The sequence below is a fragment of the Rhipicephalus sanguineus genome, chromosome 6, assembly GCF_013339695.2.
Source record: "Rhipicephalus sanguineus isolate Rsan-2018 chromosome 6, BIME_Rsan_1.4, whole genome shotgun sequence".
NCBI classification, from domain to species: Eukaryota; Metazoa; Arthropoda; class Arachnida; order Ixodida; family Ixodidae; genus Rhipicephalus; species Rhipicephalus sanguineus.
In genome coordinates this window covers 93886280-93907614 of record NC_051181.1, presented here as the reverse complement: position 1 = coordinate 93907614, position 21335 = coordinate 93886280, and the positions used below count along the sequence as shown (strand labels likewise).

At 45.4% G+C, this 21335-nt stretch overlaps 1 protein-coding gene across 1 annotated transcript in view; it reads left to right on the top strand.

Annotated features, from left to right (window-relative positions):
• The window catches only part of LOC119395994 (dipeptidyl peptidase 3), a 101934-nt gene that overhangs the window by 47206 nt on the left and 33393 nt on the right, over positions 1-21335 (top strand). The window contains exons 9-14 of the mRNA XM_037663021.2: positions 5411-5548; positions 5795-5869; positions 8225-8324; positions 8806-8927; positions 9323-9453; positions 20017-20075. Of these exons, the coding sequence (XP_037518949.1) occupies positions 5411-5548; positions 5795-5869; positions 8225-8324; positions 8806-8927; positions 9323-9453; positions 20017-20075 (625 nt within the window). The remainder of the gene's footprint in view (positions 1-5410; positions 5549-5794; positions 5870-8224; positions 8325-8805; positions 8928-9322; positions 9454-20016; positions 20076-21335) is intronic.

The window sequence follows — 21335 nt, the reverse complement described above, 5'->3', positions numbered from 1 at the left end:
GGACACACACGCAATGCGATAGCGCCAGCCGGAGCAATATTCTAGCGCTACAGTGACGCCGGCCGAAAGCACAGATTTGTCCAGCGATATTCAAAGCATGCTGAAGTTCGACTGTGCCGAAAGCCGCGCTTTACGCAGTTTGCGTTTCTTTTCATCGCGATATAGTACGTCACCACGAGCCGTTCGCGAAATCTAGGCACCTGTGACTCAGTTCTGAGACCACGTCCTGTCATCCGAGCCTTGATAAGCCGTGCAAATCAACATTCCTGACGCGGATGCCGGAGAAACCGATGCAGCCAGCTGCATCTGATCATCAAACATCCACTATCAAAGGGCCTGCAGACAGGACCACCAGCAGCGCAGCAGCAGCAAGTCCGGCCGATGGGGAGGCATACTCGCTTGCCGACTCGGCGAATTCACGGCATATTCAAACGGCGCGCCTAACCGGAAAACGCATGACGTCACTTCCATGCGGTGCAGGAGTCGTTTCCGTGTGGGAGCGGCTCGTGCACCGCGTGGCGCAGCAGTCTGCCTTTTTTTTTTTCATGTAATTTTTTCGCATACATTTTACCTATGCGGTCAGTTCTTCAAAATGTATGGGTAAGTCTAACATGTTGATATCGATATTGGTGACCACCGCATTTTTTATAACCTGACGGAAACAAATCGTCAGACCACACATCGTCAGAATTATTTCTGGCTACAGAAAGCGGGTTTGCGCGCCACACACCATATTATTATTGTTAGTCGTTACGCAAATGGCAAGCATGTCAAGTTAGTGATGCCATGACCTATCGGGCGTGTTGAGCATACATACATCCGTGCCCCTCCGTGCCAATTTTCGTGTATACCAAGTGAACGAGACGCGAGTTACGCAAGTAATTTTTTACTTTTGGTACCGCGGCCACGCCGACTGACTTATTTGGCTTCGCATGAAATGGCTTGAAACAGCAGAGCGCGGGAGGCAGCCTTGTAAAACAAATCGAATGCACTAAATAAAAGATGGGATATGAACGGTGCAAACGCGTTGGCATGCATGAGCTAGTTAATACGTGCATATGTGCTACGTTCTCCTGGTTATCTCCAGTTTATTCTCTCCTGCTGCAAGTTTACGTTCATCATTCCACACAAAAATAAGTTAAGCGCCTCTTCTCACGATGAAGTGCGTGCAGGATGCGTTCCTCAAACAGCCACGGAAGTGTGGACCAATGCGGTGACAAACCAGCTGAAAGGATATATACAAAATCCCCGTTTCACAACACACAAACTAGCAAACGCGTTCTCTGTGTGATGAGTCGCTGCAGTATTATGTTGCAGTGATGCAGTATTAAATATTGCCCAAATTTCCGCAACTTTAGCTAATAGCGGCCTAAATATCACGCGCGTAGCAGACGCTCGCCGCTTTGACATGGCTTCCGCCGCGGAGAAAGCCCAAGGGTTCGGCACGGCTGCGCCGCGGCGCGGGAGTTCACCACAAAAGGCCCTCGCTCCTCCCATCTATTCGCGCGGCGCTTTGGACACTCCCCCTATTCTAGGTTACTCTAGTACGGTCTTGGCCCCCACCTCTGCCACATCTTTCATCTCCATGTTGGAACCAGCGTTTTGTTGAGTTAATACATTTGCGACCGTAGCAGAGCTTGAAAGGCAGCTTTGCCACAATACGGGGGTGTGATGAGGTGAAGCCTATTGAAAAAAAAAATCTAGGGACCACTTCCAATTGGACGTTGGCTGTCTCGTGGCTAAGTTCAACCGTAACGGAGCTTGAAAGGTAGCTTTGCCGCAATACGAGAGTGTAATGAGGTGAAGCATATTAAAAATCTGAAGGGGTCACTTTCAATCGGACGTTGACTGTATTTATTTTTGGGAAGTTCGAATAGCTTGAATAGTAAAATTACAGTGCGAATCGAATCGAATAGCAAACACTATTAGAAAAATATTCGAAATTTCGAATATTCGCACACCCCTAATTGCTAGACATGTTCTTTATAAACTCTAGGATAGAAAACATGGCCGTTTAGATTGATGTTTAGAATATATGGCGCAAACAGATGGCAAAGAAAAGCACTGGTTGAGATGAGCACTAAATACTAGAACCGTTTATTTGAAGGATTTGTTAATTGATAAAATGTGAAGGTGATGCCAGCATAAAAAATCACAAAGTAAAAAGGGAGGAGTCTCGATTTCCCCCTTTTTCTTGTTTTTGTTGTTTTGCGTGTTCCATCATTTTTTGTTTGCTCATTTCCTGCCTTTGTATCACCATCTACTTGTCTGCAAATGTTGTGCCTCTGAATAGTTCATTGTATATTTGCACCGTCCACTGTGACCTGCCTTAAAGCAGCTTGTGCGTGATTCACTCGAAGACATTGTTCTCAAGTTAGTGAGGAACACTTCATAGCTGTCTGGACCTCAGAGATATTCCTTTCTAAAAGACATTTTTGGCCACTAGGAGGGCTGCAGCTTAAGAAGTAGTACAGCAGAATCTCGTTTAACGAAACCCGAGGGGACTTGGAAGAATACCGTATTTACTCGATTCTACCGCGCCCTCGATTGTAACGCGCACCCGTTTTCCGCGACCAAAAAAAAAAAAGTAATACATCGATTGTAACGCGCACCCATTTTTCGTGAGAGAAAAGAACAAAAAAAGTCCGTAGGAGTCAAACTTCGCACATTCAGAAGAACAAGTATTTGGGTTTTAAAGAACTAAAGTTTTAAAAAAGTAAAACACAAAGTCAAAAAGCGGGCCTTGCCGCTAAAACCGTCACCACTACGGCGGCGATACGAGTCGCGTAATGGATCAGTCCTCGTCGCTGTCAACACTCTTCGATTTCGGGAAACCGGCCCTGCTTTTGTCCACAGAAACTTTTTCATGAAGCTTTGCTGTAAAAAATCTTCTGCTTCTGTTTGCGCCAGTCTCGCACGCACGTTTCGGGAACTCCGAACGACCGCGATGCGGCCCGATTTCCGTCCGTCTCTCTGCACATGTAATAACTATTCTTTAGAGCTGTGCGAATAGCAAAATTTTGGGTGCGAAGCGAATTCGAATAATAAAGATTGAGTGCGAATCGAATCGAATAATTTCGAATAATTTTCGAATATTTCTCAAACATTTTTCGAATAATTCGAAGTGAAATTACAGAAGAAGTTGCAGAGAATCCCTAAGTATGTTCTTGTGAGATCGCAACATGAAAGTGTTTCTTTTCGCTAGGTTGATGAAGTGCTGGTGGGGTCATATTTCATAGTTGCCTTTCTTATCAAGAGTGAGGCAATGTAGAGGCCGAATTGTATTTATGTACATGATTTGGTGCAACCAAAGTGTTGCCGACAACACTTTACACGTGATAGGCAGAGATGCCATTTCCTCAGCCTCTCCTCCCCTTTCAACTGCTGTGGAAGGCCAACTGATGTGGCGGTCAAGGGTGTGCTCCCTTCAAGTCCGAAGTTCCAAATCTGCCTCGTAGACGTCGATATATAAGAACATCTGAAATTTTGGATGCTAAAAAGCTTCGGCTTCGGATTTTTCGGACTTCCTGCCCAAATTTCAGGTCCAAAACAGCATTAATTGAGCCCCCAACTCTGCCACATCTTTCATCTCCATATTGGAACCAGCTTTTTCTTGAGTTAATACATTTGCGACCGTAGCGGAGCTTGAAAGGCAGCTTTGCCGCAATACGGGGGTGTGATGAGGTGAAGCATATTGAAAATCTAGGGACCACTTCCAAACAGACGTTGACTGTCTCTTGGCTAAGTTCGACCGTAAGGGAGCTTGAAAGGCAACTTTGCCGCAATACGGGGGTGTGATGAGGTGAAGCATATTGAAAATCTAGAGACCATTTCCAACCGGACTTTGTCTCTTGGCTAAATTCGACCGTAACAGAGCTTGAAAGGCAGCTTTACCGCAATACGAGAGTGTAATGAGGTGAAGCATATTGAAAATCTGAAGGGGTCACTTTCAACCGGACGTTGACTGCATTTGTCTTTGGGAAGTTCGAATAGTTCGAATAGTAAAATTTCAGTGCGAATCGAATCGAATAGCAAACACTATTCGAAAAATATTCGACATTTCGAATATTCGCACACCCCTACTATTCTTTTAAATGCGGCATCGTGGTACACTCGTCGAGTATTTGGAGTCGGCACTTCCGTGCCGTCGATGCGAACGCAGAACGGGATGACAATCTCCTCAGCACACGTACGAACTGAAAAAATGGCAGAAATGGCCAAGGCGCGTAGGAGGCGGCCATTTTGAAATGTCGATGGCAATACGATAACCGAGTTTCTTTTTTTTTTTTTCGGTACTCGATTCTAACGCGCATGCGATTTTTGGACTCGTTTTCCCGGAAAAAAGGTGCGCGTTAGATTCGAGTAAATACGGTATACCTTATTCAACAGGAACTTTGTTTACCAAAAGAAATGCTTGCAGGTACAGCAGTCGAATACAAAATCAACCAACTTAGAGGCAGACATTTCATTTAAGTAGTGATTTCGTTTAAGCAGTTTGTCTTTACAAAAATTCTCTGTTGCTGATGAATGTTTATGTTCCTTAGAATTGAAACCTGTTTTGCATCACAATGGAAATTTTCTGGTACTTAACGTCCACTGCTTTCACAGTTGGTTGTTTCTTTTTTTCGCTATTGACTAAGCACACTGCGTTGTCTTCTATGCCGTACACTGTGTTTGACATTCTGAGTTTCGTGAACGTCACAAACTATCTTCAACTAAGGGACAATGGCTTGTTCCTCAATGAGTTTTTCCAACATTGTCTAGCGAGTGTCAGTGATGTTTCCAGATTACCAAAAGTATGTCAGAAGGTCATTGCACTGCTACCTTTCATATTAATATAGCATGACACTTCTTGAGCTTTCATAGCAAAGGAGGCCAATCAACACAGCCGGTCTAGGTATAAATAATGGTGGCATTTTCTGTCCACGTTTTGTTAGGACAGTTTCAGCACCAATCATTCTAATGCTGTTGCCATGCCAACAATACGATTTCGGTTTTGTATATGATTATAGCCTGCAGGCTGTTGTTGGATCCATTTTTCCGGAAAAAAGATTGCAATTTAGAACTGTGTGAATAACTGTAGAATCTCAGTAATTTGGAATCTCTTAATTTGAATTGATGGATAATCAAACTGCACAACTGGTTTCTCCAGAACATTCAAATTCTAGGAACTTCCAAGTGCATTACATATTTCTAATGAAACATTTCCTTCCTACGGAGCAGTTTTTGCATTCACCGCACCGTTATCCACAAGGTGGTAAATGTTGAGCTTCAGTTTCATTTTATTCTAACAAATTCTTGCTGCGCCTGCAATTTTAACTGACGAGGTTCCACTGTGCAAGTGTTCCTCTGTATAGTGCCAGCCGACAGCTTTTTTTTTGTTTTGTTTTGTTTTTGCTGCCGCAAGTAGGACAAGCTGGAGAATCTCTTGAGGCTGAGCAAGGCTTGGGAGGAGGAACCTGCAGCGCTGGAGCACCTCTGGTCCGAGGTGTCCGATCCGCTGTACTCTCTTCGCGACTCTGAGAAGCATCTTGGATTCCCGCCAAAGGCAAGTTAGCCTGTCACACGTCTGCACACGTGGGGAAAAATTTTTTAAAGAAGAGAACCGGTGGTCTGTGTTTGTTCTACACCTGTGTTGTCACTCTTGTCGGGGCCGTGTTACGTGCCATGGTGTAGCAATACAGCACCTCTACTTTGTTGAATTGTGGATGGCATGTGTGGCATTGATGGTGTGTTGTTGAATGGGACTGGTTTGTTGTGTTTGTGTTATATTGAGGCACGCGCTTTTGTGCAGGCGACCACCACTTACTTTTCAAAGAACTGCACAGAAAAGGATGCGGAGCTGGTGTCCAGCTACATGAAACAGAAGGTCAGTGATATTATATTTTACGTGCTCTTGCTTTCTGTAGCAACTCCTTATGGAATGAAGCTTTCAGGGAAATAATGATTAACCGGATTACCCCTGTATGCAAAAATGCACAGTCTCTCAAATGGGTTTTCTGTAGCGCGAGTAAAAGATGGAACAGTCATACTAGTCTACTACACATGGCATGTTCATGTCTTCGTGTCATTTTTTTGTCCTGTCTTTTAATTGCATTATGGAAAACTTATTCAACATGCGTTATTAACAAGCCATCATTGCAACTCTTGTGAACACAACGTGGCGACTTAGCATCTCAGGAGTTGCTCCGCTGAGCACAAGGCTGTGGGTTTGTTTGCCAGCCGTGGTAGCTGCATTTTGATGGGAGCAAAGCATAAAAGCAAAGCGCAAGAATTTGTAAGCATTTAGCTTACAAATTTTTGCACTGTAGGCTCTAAACTTTGCAAATTAAGTAAGTAAATATTGCTGCATATATTTTGGAAGGGAGCATCAACTGGCAACGTTTGTAGAATTTCTTTTTGCAAAAAAAGGAGCTCAGAATTGGAAAGTGCTGCATTATCCGACTTCATTACTGGAATGACTCGGCAAGAGAAATTTTAATAGTGAAATGTATGTTCAATTTCTCTGACGCAGGTTGAATTAAAAAAAAAACTACGCAGCACCCAGGCAGCTGTTCTGGCTTCACTTTTGAAAATTGCAGACTTCTCATGTTAATAAGTTCTGGCAGCCAATTCCATCGGTTGTGTTCATGCAGAAAAAAAATCCTAATTTTGTATTTTTCATATTTGTACTGAGAACAGTAGAGTGTTCTCTTTACTTTCAATCTGCAAAGCTCCGATGACATGACTGGCTAGCGTTCGATTTGTTGTGCGTTAGTAAAAGGGCATTTTAAAGGGGCTCTGCGACACTTTTCAGCATGGTCAGAAAGCGCTGCCGATCGGTAGTCAAGGCTACTGAGAGCACTCGAGCCAAATATTATGGCGCAGCGCACGGCCTGGAACTTACAATTCTCCAAGTCAGCTAGAAATCGCTCGTTCTTCTCTCAATAAATGGCGGCATACTATACCCAAATGACCGTGCCATAAACACCAAGTCCATGGTCATCGGCTGATTTGAGTGTTGAGAGCTGCATAGTTACCGTCGCTGCCGCGGGATGCCGCAACGTGCTCACGCGCTCGCTTGCGATCACGCTCAAAGTATGGTGCGCATTCGAAGAAAAAAAAAAGGAAGAAAAGAAAGTGCTCAAGGTCATGATGTGCGCTGATGAAAGGACGTAGCTTCTTGCCTCCTTGACATCCCCCTCTGCGTAGCTGTTGGCGCGCTCGCTGGTACGAAAAAATTGAGGTAGAAAACGCTGAAAGTGTGCGACAAATTCCTGTATTTCCACTCGTACTTGACGGATTCTAAAAATGTTTGCGGCAGTTGGTTCGTGAGGCAATAAACACCTTTAAATGAAGCCATTCGATGATTACTTCGAAAGGTTTTGCAGGGCCACTTGAAAACCCTGAGAATGTGTATTGAGGTGCTCAGGTGCAACTTCTGGACTATATCAGCCTTGTATTTTTGCTTGCATCATTTTGTTGTAGGATTAACTGTACACACGTTTCTGCATTCAGTCGTTGATAGATCATTCGAACTCGAAATATCTTGTCCTGAATATTTAAGTGTCATAGAGTCAGAGAAAAGTGCATTCATAGAAAAGAATTATTGTTACTCTCTGAAACACCAGAAAACTTTGTCCGGAGACAAAGTCTGGCGAATGCACAAGACCTGCATTTCCTGGTGATGTAGATTTCGCGTTGGTTGTTGTCCACCAGCAAAAGTGCTTTTCTTCTATTCATCTGCTTAGTCAATAAAGAATGATGTCTTCAGATTTTAAGGAAACTTGTATGTATTTAGAAGAAGTGCGCTCTTTTTTTTTTATATAGGCACATCTTGCCATAACGATCGTTTATAATTCCTTCACGAGAAAGTAGCAGTTCTTGCGTTCACAGGGTAAATGTGTAGGTATCACACAAAAGGTGTGAGCTCGGGTGCAAGATGTTAAATGACAGGGCAACTCATCACTCGGCTAACAAACATATCTGACAAAATGTGCACTAAATGCTGTATTATCCGACTTCATTACTGGAATGATGGGTGTGACCTTTATGGCAAGGGTGACCTTGCCATAAAGGTGTTTATGGCAAGGTCATGTTCCGTATTTTTGTTGCCTTTTCGTTGTCGCCCATGCAGATGTCACCATTCTGCCATAGATTAGTGATGATGCTATAGACTTTTAGGATTACTTTTCCTGAAAAGACTTCCCTGGTAATTCACTGAGCTTCACGCTTGCCTGAACAGGGTATCGAGGGCTACATCACGAGGCTATTCAAGCGACCGGCTGCTGAGGCTGGCGACCAGGATCACTATGAGATCCGCTTCGCATCTGTTCTATCTACAGGTACGTCTGTGCCATACAAATGCCTGTTTTGCATTTCTTAGTAAGGCAAGTCGTGCTTTGTCTTGTAACAAACGGTTTGCATTAAAAATGCTGTAGGGGATCTGTGTAGCTTCATTTTAAGCTCCTTCAATAAAAACAATTGCGCAAGAACAAGTGACTGTCTTGCAATGCAGTGCCCGCGTGATTTAAGCTGTGAAGCCTGGTTAAGCTCTGTTGAAGATAAGCAAAAACTAAGGATGATTGATGTTTATGTTTTCAAGTTCTTGCTGAAAAAGGGGAAGGCAGTGTTTGCAACGTTCAGTTTGCTTAAACTTTGCGTCATAAAGGAGGCTCGCGTGAGAAAGCCAACATGCCGGGTCACAGAGAGTCTTTCTTTACTTGCCATGATCGAGATCTTGCTACACTGTTGTTGCAGATTTCTTTTTCCTGGCCAGATGAGCTTGCGTTAAACCATAATTCTTGTTCCTGCCTTCGCGTACAGAGGATCCCGAGAGTTCCAAGTTTCTGGTGTGTGATGTGATGGACAATAGCAGGGTCACCTTTACTCGGGGCGACTACTCGCCGCTGCTCAAACTCACCGTTGATAACCTCCGGCTTGCTCAGGTAGGTGGCATTGGCTGAAAAGATTTTGGGAGCCTGTAAATCGTGCAGCCATGAATCGTGGAAATGATGATATGTGCACTTATGACCAGCATAGATGGGCATGCATGATGTTGAACAATTGATCCTGGCTCGAATTTCAGCATACACTAAAGCTAGAAAAATGTTTTGATGTGCATGTTCACTCCTTATGAATTTCAGTATGGGTTATCACATTGGCTTATCAGCTTCAATCAAGACAAACCAAGCTGTGACCTTTAGGACATGATTGCATGTATGTATGGGTTTTGTTTAAAAGGAAGAGGAACATTTTTTTGAGGCCTCTAGGAGAGAGACGTTTTATCCAGTAGTGGTGGTAGGCTGAGTGTGGTGCTGATGTCATGTTGATATTTGCGCAGGAGAATGCAGCTGACGACACGCAGCGTCAGATGCTGGGCAAGTACATTGAGAGCTTCACAGTGGGCAGCCTGGATGCCCACAAAGATGGCTCGCGCTTCTGGATTCGCGACAAGGGGCCCAACGTTGAGTCGTAAGTGTGATTTTGCGAGAGTGGTGTGCTGGACTTGTGGCCACTTGAGGCCATGTTGAGGACAGGTCTTTTTATAGTGTCCTGAAGGCACATTTGAAATGTTGGAAAAATGTTAATGCCTACAAACATTTCAAGTGCTGTCAAGTTTGTAGGCATCAACATTTTGAAACTGCTGAGAACTTCAGAGTAGCTGCACCCGTCTGAAAGTATCAGCATGTAGTTAAAGGGACACTAAAAGAGCAAAACGATTTTTCTCGTATTAGTAAACTAATCTTCCACGATACCAAAAACACCACGCTTGCTGCGAGAAGACGCTTAGTAAGTGAGAAATTGCGCCAAAAGAAAATGTGGGTGGCGACGCCACCTTGAAGTTTCCGCACCATTCACCGTGACGTCACATATTTTGACGGTGCCTACTATGGCCTACGTAGTTCCTAAACGGTAAAAATAAAGTACACTGTCCTCTGAGGGGGCCATGTAGTTAACATACCAAGTTTGAGGAAATTTTGTTGAGCCAATGGCTCCAAAATACAATAAATACACTTCGAAATCCGTGACGTCACGCGTGGAGATTTTGGTGCAAAATTTAAAAATGAAAGTTTGAACTTCATTTCCTTCTTTATTAATACACATGTGATGGTGAAGTTAACGACATTGTAGTTCTCAAAGTACAATTTACCACTCTAAACCAATTCATTGTTTCTCTTTAGTGTCCCTTTAAAGAAAAAGAAGCCTTTTAGATGGAAAGCATTACAGTCGATAAAAAATTTGTCCTGGCCAGTGAATTATGCCTGACATCCTTGCCTTTCTGGTGCAGCTGCTGTACGAATGCCTAGCTAAGGAACTAAACGATCCGTCTTGTAATGCACCAGATGGAGGTTGTCCGCAGGCAGAAAATTTTCTCCATTCATTAAAGTTACAGCGGAGCTGTCAAACTTTTGGTTTGGCTGTGTGGTGTCACCAGAAAACTATCATCATCATGACCGGCATCTACCTTCTAGTGCGTTGCTCGGCCAGTGCGTGCTCTCTTTGTCCTCTTCTTCATCTTCTTACTCCCCAAACACCTGCGCACAGCTAATAAGCTAGGCAGTAGACATAGCTAATTAAGGGGGGACGCGGCTTTCGTATCGCGAAAAATGGCAAAAAAATCGATTTTTTGAAAATCACATTTTCAGTTTCTGTAGCCCTTTTTATATCCGATTCCAAAATATCTTCACCGAAAACCGCGTAGAAGTGCTATAAAAAAATTGTTGCGCCTGCCGAGGTGGCGAAAATTATTGGGGAAATCGCAAAAAAACACTGATTTTCAAAAAATCATAGCTCCGCAACGACGCCACCGGGCGCCGATATCTTGGGCTCATCGGAAAGCGCATTTCTCCGTCTTCAAATTCCCCGCCGCAGCTGGCTCCTCCCTTCGAAAACAAGCGCACAAAAAGCAAATGTTCGAAGGTCGTTTCGAGCCCTCCGATTGGCCGCGTCCGCCATGTTGCCCCAGCGCGCCTCGCCATTGGTCCGATGCTCGCTCCGGGAGATCGTCGTCTGCAGCTCGTGCGTCTCGAGCTCACGGCTGTCGAAAGTCGCGCTACTTCGTTGCGTGTTCGCAATCGCCCTGTGTTCACGGCTCGACGATAACTTTGAACAAGAACTACGTTTTAGTTTGGAGCTACTAGCGGAAGCTCGGTGGGATTACGATGGCGCGCCGCACTCGTAGCGAACATCGCAAACGCGCGTCTCGGACCGACTTTCTAGCGTTGACTCGTCGGATCCGTGGTTGGAGGTTCTGCTTATGCGCACTTCGGACGTCGTGACGAAGATGATCGCAGGACGACTCTTTGTACTCGCGACCACGTCTTACGAACTTTGAAACATCGGGCACCGCGGCCGGCGCGTCTACTGCTCGGAGTCGTCACTAGGCCTAACTCCGCTCACGGCGTCGGCACGCGAGACGAACCTCGAACTTTGCGGGCAAGAGCAACGCGTTAGCGGACTCGCGGCAGTGTGCTTCTTCGCAAGGAACGAAGCGCTTCCCCCGCCGGCTTCTCGGTACAGCGGATGGTCATTTTACGCATCGGCAGCGGACCCCACGGCCAAGCTCGTCGCGCAGCGGGCGCGCGTCGGCGTCCCGCAATGCGAGGCCAAACACGTTGCGCGCCTATTTTTCGTCGCCGCACCTAGGCATATTGCGCATCGTCACCGAATGCCGCCACCCAGCACATCGCGTGCTGACTTCCCGGACTATGCGGCCGAGCACTTCGAGGTGAAATAAAGCACTGTTGATGCAATTTAGGCGCGCTTGGAGCCGTGCGTGGTATCGCCGTAAGCGCTCATGAATCATCTGAAAAAATAAAAGCCTCGCAGAAAACCGTGTCCGCGACCGGGTGAATGATGAAGCGCATCGCAGGCGAGGTTTACAAATTAGCTTGACGAGTGAAACAGGGAGATAAATTCATATCTGCCCAGTTCGCGTCTTGAATAAACTGCTAAGGAATTCCTATTCCACCAATGTCTTGGCCATAACTGCCTGTTATTTAGGAGGAAGTGATAGGTTGCCATGATGAGAGCCGCTTTTAGTATCCTATAAAAATGATTCAATGATCAATTGCAATCAAGACTGTTAATTATGTTAATGAGAGCATGAATACAAGAAAGCTGGCAAATCATCATAGTACATGACCTACTTGAATTACAATATCTTGTTTTCTGTCATGTCTATTACACCACTTCATAACTTCGTTTAAAATTCATGCTACATGTTCTTTGTATATCAGAAAAGGATTTTAAGAAAAAAGAAAGAAAACAAAGGCACAACCGATGAAAGGCCACATGTGCAGGAGGTCCAACCTTATAAAACACCTTAAAGATCACAATCTTCTTGTGTTTTAGAGAAGCAAGGCACCTCAAACTAAAGACAGGGCACTCAAGAAAGCGCACATTATGAAGGACTCAAAAGATTACGACTCCAGTGCCTTTTGATGAAGTAATTTCGTTGGTACAACTTTAAAAGCCGTTTTCTCAAAACGACTTTTCTTGCTTCCTGCTTCGCTTGTTCCGCTGATTTCTCACTGACCGCTGGGTCTATTTCAGTTCCGTTTTTTGTTCTATATTCCTTGAAGCACAGTTCAGGGCGTGACATTCTTGCTTTTTCAGTATGGCGTTTTGATAATTAGCTATTTGACGAGTTGCACAAAGCCTCGATGCCTGTTGCGCAGTCACCTCATGAAAAAGGAAAACTAAAAAAAATTTTGTCGCAAATAAAAAAATCTAAGAATGTCACGCCTGCAATCAGACATCTTAGAATGCATAGCACTTTGAATTAGTTTCCTATCGCATTTTTTAAGCGAGTCAGACTCGGAACAAGAGCAGAAGGTGAAATATATTGTAAATCAAAAAGTTGTAAAGATATATTCATGAAATTTCTACAGTAGCATTAAAACAACATTTCAAATAAGTGTGCCAATTTTCATCAAAATCCATGAAGAAATAAGAAAGTTGGTACCGAAAGCCACGTCCCCCCTTAAGCCTAGACATGCTGAGACCAAGCTAATTAAGCCACATCTTGCTAAGAAATGGCTCATTAAGATACTAATTATGAGCAATTAAGATCTAGTGAATTAAGACATTGCTAATTGAGATCTTGCTAATTAAACAGCTAGCTAATGTCATGTTGATTTAGGCAATACTAATTAATACCACGACAATTGAGACCGAGCTGACGCGACCTTCACTCCGAAGCAGACTGAGTTGACATTGTGCCACTTAAAAAGCTGGAAGAAGCTAGGTGATCACGAGCTCTGCGATGGCTCCAGCCTTGCACTGCTAGTGCAAGCTGACCACTTTTTTCTTGTATGAAAATCATTCTACTTTACAGATTTCCCAACAAGTTCTGCTCATTTAAAGAAGTTGCATTTGTGTGTTCTGGAGAATTGAATGCGCTATTCAATTTGTGGAGAATTGAGTGGGTTTCTTTGATCTTAACACTGTGAAGCTTTTGGTATCGCCGCTGTTAGTCACAGCTCTCTATCCCTGAAGGTAACCAGCCATGTAGGTACTATACCTCTCTGAAGGAATTGGGTAAAAAGTTCACGTTTACTGCCACTGAATGGCTTTATCAGGGGCCAAGCAAGAACCTGTAATGTGCAAAGAAAGTGGGAGTGGGGACTGTGCTCTCCCTCCTAAATGGAGACGTCAACCTTAGTGGATTGAAGGCCAGTGCAGAGGATATAAAAACTATTTTATAAATCAAAATATATAGAAAACAGGAAAAGAAAAAAGAAAATAATTGAATAAACAATGTGCAGATCAGAAAATCAAAATTTTTCGAGGACCTCTAGCACTAGGGCCCAATACAGTCGATCCCGGATATATCGAACTCGAAGAGGATCGCGAAATAGTTCGATATAATAATTCGAAATATAAAATATGCGTATTTAAGTCTTATATTAAGCATTGTAGGTCGCAAAACAGTTTTCGGAATGCGTAACAAGTGCTAACATGACGATTCGCTCACAACTAGTATGCTAATAAATAAAAAGGTGGCAACTTCTTGTTTTGCAAGTTACCGCACTTTATTTTGCACGAAAATAGTACGTAAACTTCTCTTGCTTCTTGCGCGCCGTCAAGTTCATCAAGTCATCCTAAATATCATTGAAGCTTGCCAGATAAGCAAATTCAGCACATTTGGCCACAACAGCGGTGATTGACACTGAACGCTGATGCAAGCTCTGGAGCGCGGTAAAAGGTTGTTTGTCGGCGGCATTGGCATCTTCATAACCGCACGGGTCCACTTCCTCAACACCGGCAAAGTCAGCCTTGATCTCGGCATCGATGCAGTCAGAAACAGCGATGTCGTCATCTGCACCGATGAAGTCGCTTGCTGTACTCCTATCTGAGAGCACGCCCGGAAATGCTAAGTTGCAAAATTAACTGAGGCACAGTACGCCGTTGTCAGCGGTTTGACGCATCCAAAGTCGTCACCTGGCACCAAAGCCCGCAAGGAAACAGTTCATGACCGTGCTTTGCTTGACGTCGTTCCAAGCACCAGTCATCATTTTATCACTACGGGAGGGTCAATGTTTCGTTCGATTCCCGAATAAGGATTTGTCAGGAACGAAGCGAGAAGTACATGAGTCCTCAAGGCACACGAGAACGCTGCCCGAAAACAACGAAGGAACAAGTCCCGACCGTCGATATCTTGGCGATGGCGACGGCATTTGTGGCTTTGTAGCAAGCAGCCGCTGCTTTGGCGCGAAAAGCGAGAAATAGCGTAACCTCCGAGATGTGTGCTTTATAGCCAAAAACGCCAAAAATACGTCACGACATTGTGAATCTCGAAGGCCATGCTTTTCGGCCCCGCATGCCATTGTGCGCAAACAAACAGGGAAAGGAATGCGAACTTCGCGACGAGGCTGCCTTGTATCTCTGCATTCATCTCATTTTGGTGTCTTCGGCAATCGGCCCCTTTGAAAAACACTATGCTTGCATGTTACAACCTACAGATCGCGCATCAAACAAGCCGGTGCACTCACAAGCGCTGCGCAACCAACCAGATCAACGTAACGCAATGACACCCCCTTTTCGCCATCTGCGCGCCAACATAGAGTTTCCTACAATACTTACCGTATTTACTCGAATCTAACGCGCACCTTTTTTCCGGGAAAACAAGTCCAAAAATCGCATGCGCGTTAGAATCGAGTACCGAAAAAAAAAAAAAAGAAACTCGGTTATCGTATTGCCATCGACATTTCAAAATGGCCGCCTCCTACGCGCCTTGGCCATTTCTGCCATTTTTTCAGTTCGTACGTGTGCTGAGGAGATTGTCATCCCGTTCTGTGTTCGCATCGACGGCATGGAAGTGCCGACTCCAAATACTCGACTAGTGTACCACGATGCCGCATTTAAAAGAATAGTTATTACATGTGCAGAGAGACGGACGGAAATCGGGCCGCATCGCGGTCGTTCGGAGTTCCCGAAACGTGCGTGCGAGACTGGCGCAAACAGAAACAGATGTTTTACAGCAAAGCTTCACGAAAAAGTTTCTGTGGACAAAAGCAGGGCCGGTTTCCCGAAATCGAAGAGTGTTGACAGCGACAAGGAGTTGCCCGACAGCGACGAGGACTGATCCATTACGTGACTCGTATCGCCGCCGTAGTGGTGACAGTTTTAGCGGCAAGGCCCGCTTTTTGACTTTGTGTTTTACTTTTTTGAAACTTTAGTTCTTTAAAACCCAAATACTTGTTCTTCTGAATGTGCGAAGTTTGACTCCTACGGTCTTTTTTTGTTCTTTTCTCTCACGAAAAATGGGTGCGCGTTACAATCGATGTATTACTTTTTTTTTTTTTTTGGTCGCGGAAAACGGGTGCGCGTTACAATCGAGGGCGCGGTAGAATCGAGTAAATACGGTACTAGAGGGAACATTGGCGCTAGTGTCTATGGGAGCTACAACGCATGATGCTTCAACCAGCATGGAAGTGATTTGTGTACTACCCATCATTCCCATGGTAGTTGAACGATCGCAGCGCCAGAGTCCCCTCTAGTTAATTTTAGGAAACTCTGCGCGCGAAGAGTCATTGGAACATGTCAGAACGCGGCCGAAAATGACCAACATTTATTAGGAAAAATACACTCCCTGGAGTTCAGTGCGGCGCAGCATTCAGTATATCGGATGTTTCGCTGTGCGGGAGTTCGATATGCAGTAGAACCTCGTTGATACGTTCCCACTTAATACGATTTTCCGGCTCCTACGCTCGAAATCGTGAAAATTAAAAATAACCCAATGCAGCTGTGTGCAATACATTCCCGGAAAATACGATTATTCGGCAGCAACGTTCAGCACCGCGGAAAACTGCGGTCGTATGATACGTTTTGTAGTCAGAAACTCCCATTCAGGTGCGCAAAAAGGGCCCTCTCGTGTACTTGTGAAGCGTGAAGTGGCAGACAGCCGCCATGCGGCGATGGTGGCGTTCCTGCAGTGCTTTTCCCCCCTCCGTGCTTTTTCTGCTTTGCTCAATGGTCCCCTCCGCGTCTCTTCCGAATTGCTTGATTGTCCCCTCCATGTATTCTCCGAATTGCTCGATCGTCGCTCTCTGTCAACCACATTCCGACCCCAAGGCAGGCGGCGACGCTGGCCGTCAAAATCTTCAAACGGCTTTATAAAAAAGAAAAGTCTTTTCTGTAGCACGTGGCACGATTTTGCTGAGCATTGCAAATCCTTCATCCGTAGCACGGTACATAGATGCACGCTCGTTCCACACACTTTTGTTCAGACCCCATGGCTACAACAGCCGGGGGAACTAACAATGCGGCCCAAAGAATGGAGGCTGTCGCTCGTCCAGTCCGCCACGGTTCGGTACAAGACCTACGGAAATGCACATGCCGTCGCCGCATCGCCGCCGCTGCACAGCACGCCGCGACACGTAACCACAGCAACGCCGCCATTGTGCCCAGTGAATATGGCTGACAATTTCCCCCACGCTTTTCTCCTGGAGCGCGTTGGTTTTCGGGTCGCTCCGCCCATCGCGCGGCGCGTTCGTTTTTCTCTGGCTGTACAATTCTGCCCACCAGCGGGTCGTCAGAAGCTGCCAGAAAAAATTTTTTCTAGGACATATCTGGGAGTTTTCTGGTGATCAGGCGAGACGATGCGCGCTCGCCGCCATCTTTGTGAGAACTCGACGGATCGCAATGCGGCCGCTTGGGGACTTCACCTTCGGTTGCCATTGCGCAGGGCGTTATCTTTTAAAGCCTGTTCCGCCGTGCGACATGGTGCGATTACGAGTGGCGGCGAACATACCAGCGCATGTCTCAAGTTAAGACAGAGCGCAAACTCATCAGCGTGAGTGTGCGACGTAGTATGCGATAGCCACGAGCAGCTGTCGCTTTCGGAACGCTTATCACTTTCGCGAGATTTCGCAAATCGTGTTGTACCGCTATTGTTACGTGCACTGTGCAGAGTTGAGCTTGTTAAGCTTTTAGTGGGGCGGCAATTTTCTTCGTGGACAGGGCAAGTCACGCGTGATCTTGCGAACGTACGTGATCGTATGCCAAATGCGTATGCTCGAGATTATAACTCCCGCTCTTTGGCAAACCTAGCCTCATATTTCCAAGTGGCAATGCAGAAAGTACCGACACTCATGCGGCGCAAAGTTTCGTCTGCTGACACGGCGGTAGCGTTTCTATACGTTTACGCTGCTTGTCCCAGAGTTCGATTTTGCAATATTCAGGTTGTCTCGGGATTTCAACACACGTGACCACGACGTTATTTCCCGTCAGGACCGGAACTAGGTGGCTGACCTCTGGCTGCCAGCGAGATGCCAGGTGTTCGAAAATCGAAGAGTCCCTCCATGTTTTTTGAGAAATAAATGTTTTTTGCCTATGCGCCTCAACATGGACTTGTCAGCCTCAATTTTTACTGGATTTGGATAGTACGTTTTCCCGGATCATACGTTTATTTTGCGCGTTTTTTTCGGAAACGTATCAACGAGGTTCTACTGTACGTGTGCACCAGCCCTATACTTTTGCATGAGAAATTCAAGGGGATTTTTCAACTGGCCGATGTAGCCAATAATTCTTTATATTCGAGTTTGATATATCCGGGATAGACTGTACTGAGAATGTTACATGGTGTATGTTCACCTTGAAAGGGTGAATAGATCACCCTTAGTGTATGTGAAGCGCTTTTCCCAACAGTTTTGGTGGGATGGTTTATGGTGTGATGTGCTCAAAAGGTGCTGAAGATTTCCCAAATATCCCATTTGATGTATTGCAAGTTCCCCAAGGCAGAACTCGCAAAGCGTTTTTATTGCGATAGCAATTATATGGACACTCTCGGCTGATTTTGGCCGTCGCCGTCATGCCCCAGATATGTATATGTATGTATATATATAAAAAAGGCACAAAGAAAAACAAAGCAGAAGAAAAAAATTCTGAAGTACCTGACCGGGGATTCGAACCAGCAACCCCTCACTCCCCAGCGCGCTGCGTTAGACAACTCAACCACACGCCATGTATGCGCTGGCGAAATAACGGCAAATCTTGGAGGAGCGTGAGCGTGTTTTCTATCACGCAACACTTCTAATTTTCTTTCAATTTGAAAACTGCCCTTAAGACGCGCACGACAAAGTGTCCATTTTCTGTACCCACTCGTGATATGGAAGGAAAAAAAGAACAACGAACACCGGGCACACCTTGCATCAGACGCCCCTGTGTGGCTGGAGATGCAGGGGTCACACTACGTGCCACCGTTTAAAAGAAAAAGAAATACAGTAGAACCCCGCTGATACGTTTTTGAAGGGACCGTAGGAAATAAACGTAAGAGACGGGAAACGTAAGAGCCGAAAAACAGGAAAAACGGCAAAATATTTAGTGGTACAGAATTTTATTTCAATTCTTACGAGCAGCACGAAAATTGGCGCGCTCAGCCGCGATCTAGTCGATGGATAGAAACGCGGAGCTTAGGACGGCCTCATCCACAGAAATGTAATCAACGTATGTGATTTTTTTAACACCAACAGCTGTAGGCATGAAAGAACTAAGCACACGCAATCACGACCGGCGCGGCGAGTTCGACCGCGAACCGCACGCACGACCACGCGAGCTCCAACCAGCTCGAACGCCTCCCGTTCTCCGACAAATAACGATGATGATGAGTCTACGCCAACGCGATGGCAGAAGTGAATGCCAATCTCGAAGGCCTTGCTTTCGCAAGCAATTACGTCATACACGCCATGTTTGTGCAATACAAATCTCAGAGGCTATGCTTTTGTCAATAGTAAATGCCAATCTCGAAGGCCTTGCTTTCGCGAGCAGTTATGTCATAGACGCCATCTTTGCAATTTGAATCTCGAAGGCCATGCTTTTGTTTGCATCAATTGAAAGATTCTGTTGCTTGCGCGTCTCATGCGGCTAATATTACGGTCAAACGAGGCCAAACTGCGTGAAAATGCACCATGGCCGCTCTCTTTGGTAGTCACTCGGTCGGCTCCGAGCGCACTTCGCGACGTATCATACGGGAACGGTCCGACAGTTACGATGTAACAGCGGGGTTCCCAATACATTGTATCCTATGGGAGCTATGCCGGGACCGGCGGAAAACGACGTAACAGCCGGGAAAAACGCAGCAGTGAGGAACATAACAGCGAGGTTCTACTGTATCATAGAGCGTCTCATTCTCCATTGTCGACACTTGCAGCGTGTTGCTGAAGCACGTAGACGTAAAAACTGTGACAGTCGTTAGTTCACGTTCGCCATTTGCATGCCTGTACGTTCATTTAGGGCGTCCTTCTCTGTGCTTCAGCGGCACGCTGCAAGTATTGAGCTGCTTCTGGTTCTTCGTGTGACATTTCAATTTCTCGCTATCGCATTCATTGCTTCGCCCTTGCGGCGAAACTGTGACTTTCTTGCAGGTAAAATTTCAGTGCTGTTCTATGTTGCACTTATTAAATTATGTAAATTTGTGCCCTAATAAAGTCTTCTTTATTTCCTGTCTTTGTCTGGGACATGCTGACACTGTCACACACATTGGTGTGTAGTCCGTATTTACAGTGTATTTTCACTCGTATTCTTGTGCAGGTACATAGGATTCATAGAGACGTACAGGGATCCAGCTGGCATACGTGGTGAATTCGAAGGTGGGTGCATGATTTGAAGTTCACTCTTGAGGTATTCTTGCAGAAGGGCCCGGTCTCGCTTGGTTCAAATGCTGTCTGTGGCAAATAAATTGAGTGGAAGCCCTAAAGGTGGGGTAATGTACACGAAAGGGAAAGATTGGCATGCACTCATTCATTACACGAAGCTTCAAGAGAAATACTGTTGAACCGCATTGATACAATCCCGTTTCATACGATTTCCTGGTACCAACATCCACGATATGGTAATGAAGTGAAACTGCGTGATGTTTTAGTGAATATGGATTGTATGTTTTCCCTGATAGTGCGTTAGTACATTCTTTGCCTGCCTCTTCTTCCAAAACGTATGAATGAGATTCTGCTGTTTGTATGGATTTTTCGAAAGAAAGCTTCTTGGTTGACAAAGAATTCATCCCAGGCCAGAATCCGAACCTGTTGCCAATGACTTTCTGGACAAGCGGCAGCAGATGCCGCAGACAATGAGGCCCAGAGGTTGCGGGGAGGCTGGGCGAGGTGTGCATCAGAGCCAATTGGAGGGTTGTGTTTAGCTCTGCAGTGCCAAAGCACATGCTCTGCCCAGTCAACGTCCTTCTTGCAACCTGTCAAAAGGCATCGATTGCCATGCCTTCACGAGGCTTGCGTTGACTCATGCCAATTTCAAATGTTAAGAAACAGCTTTGTAACAAGGCCAAGATGGTGCTGATCGGTCATCGTAGAGCTATGTGGCTTGAAGTTGGTGCAAGTTTCCGAACTTGGGCATTTAGTTGCATCTGTCGACGCTTCTAAATTATTGTTTTTGAGCACTTCTTGACAAAATTGAGCAATAATATTTTGCCAGAGCATACCTTGGACTTATGAAGACTTGAAAATGGTGGTTTCCGAAAATAAGACATCTTTAGTCATTTTTTGCAGTCTTAAGACCTGCATCCCCCTCGAACATTACTACATGTAGTGCAGGCACAGGGGCCAGCAACAAAAGCCAAGACCAGCACCGCACCTTCAAATCATTGCTGTAATGAAATGTTGGATTCGCACACTGCCAAGAACAGTGTCGTATACTTCTCGCGCCGGGTCTTGCGAAAACGAAACTGTCTCAGTGCATACGGAAATTGTGAAAGCACATGCAGAGGTCGCGCCGATTAACTGCGAAAGGGCCTGTAGACCATATCAGATCGGCGTGTTCACGCATGCACCATGGAGAAATATGCATAGGATTTGGTCTACATGTAAGTGCATGAGACTTTTTGCAATTTAATTATTCGG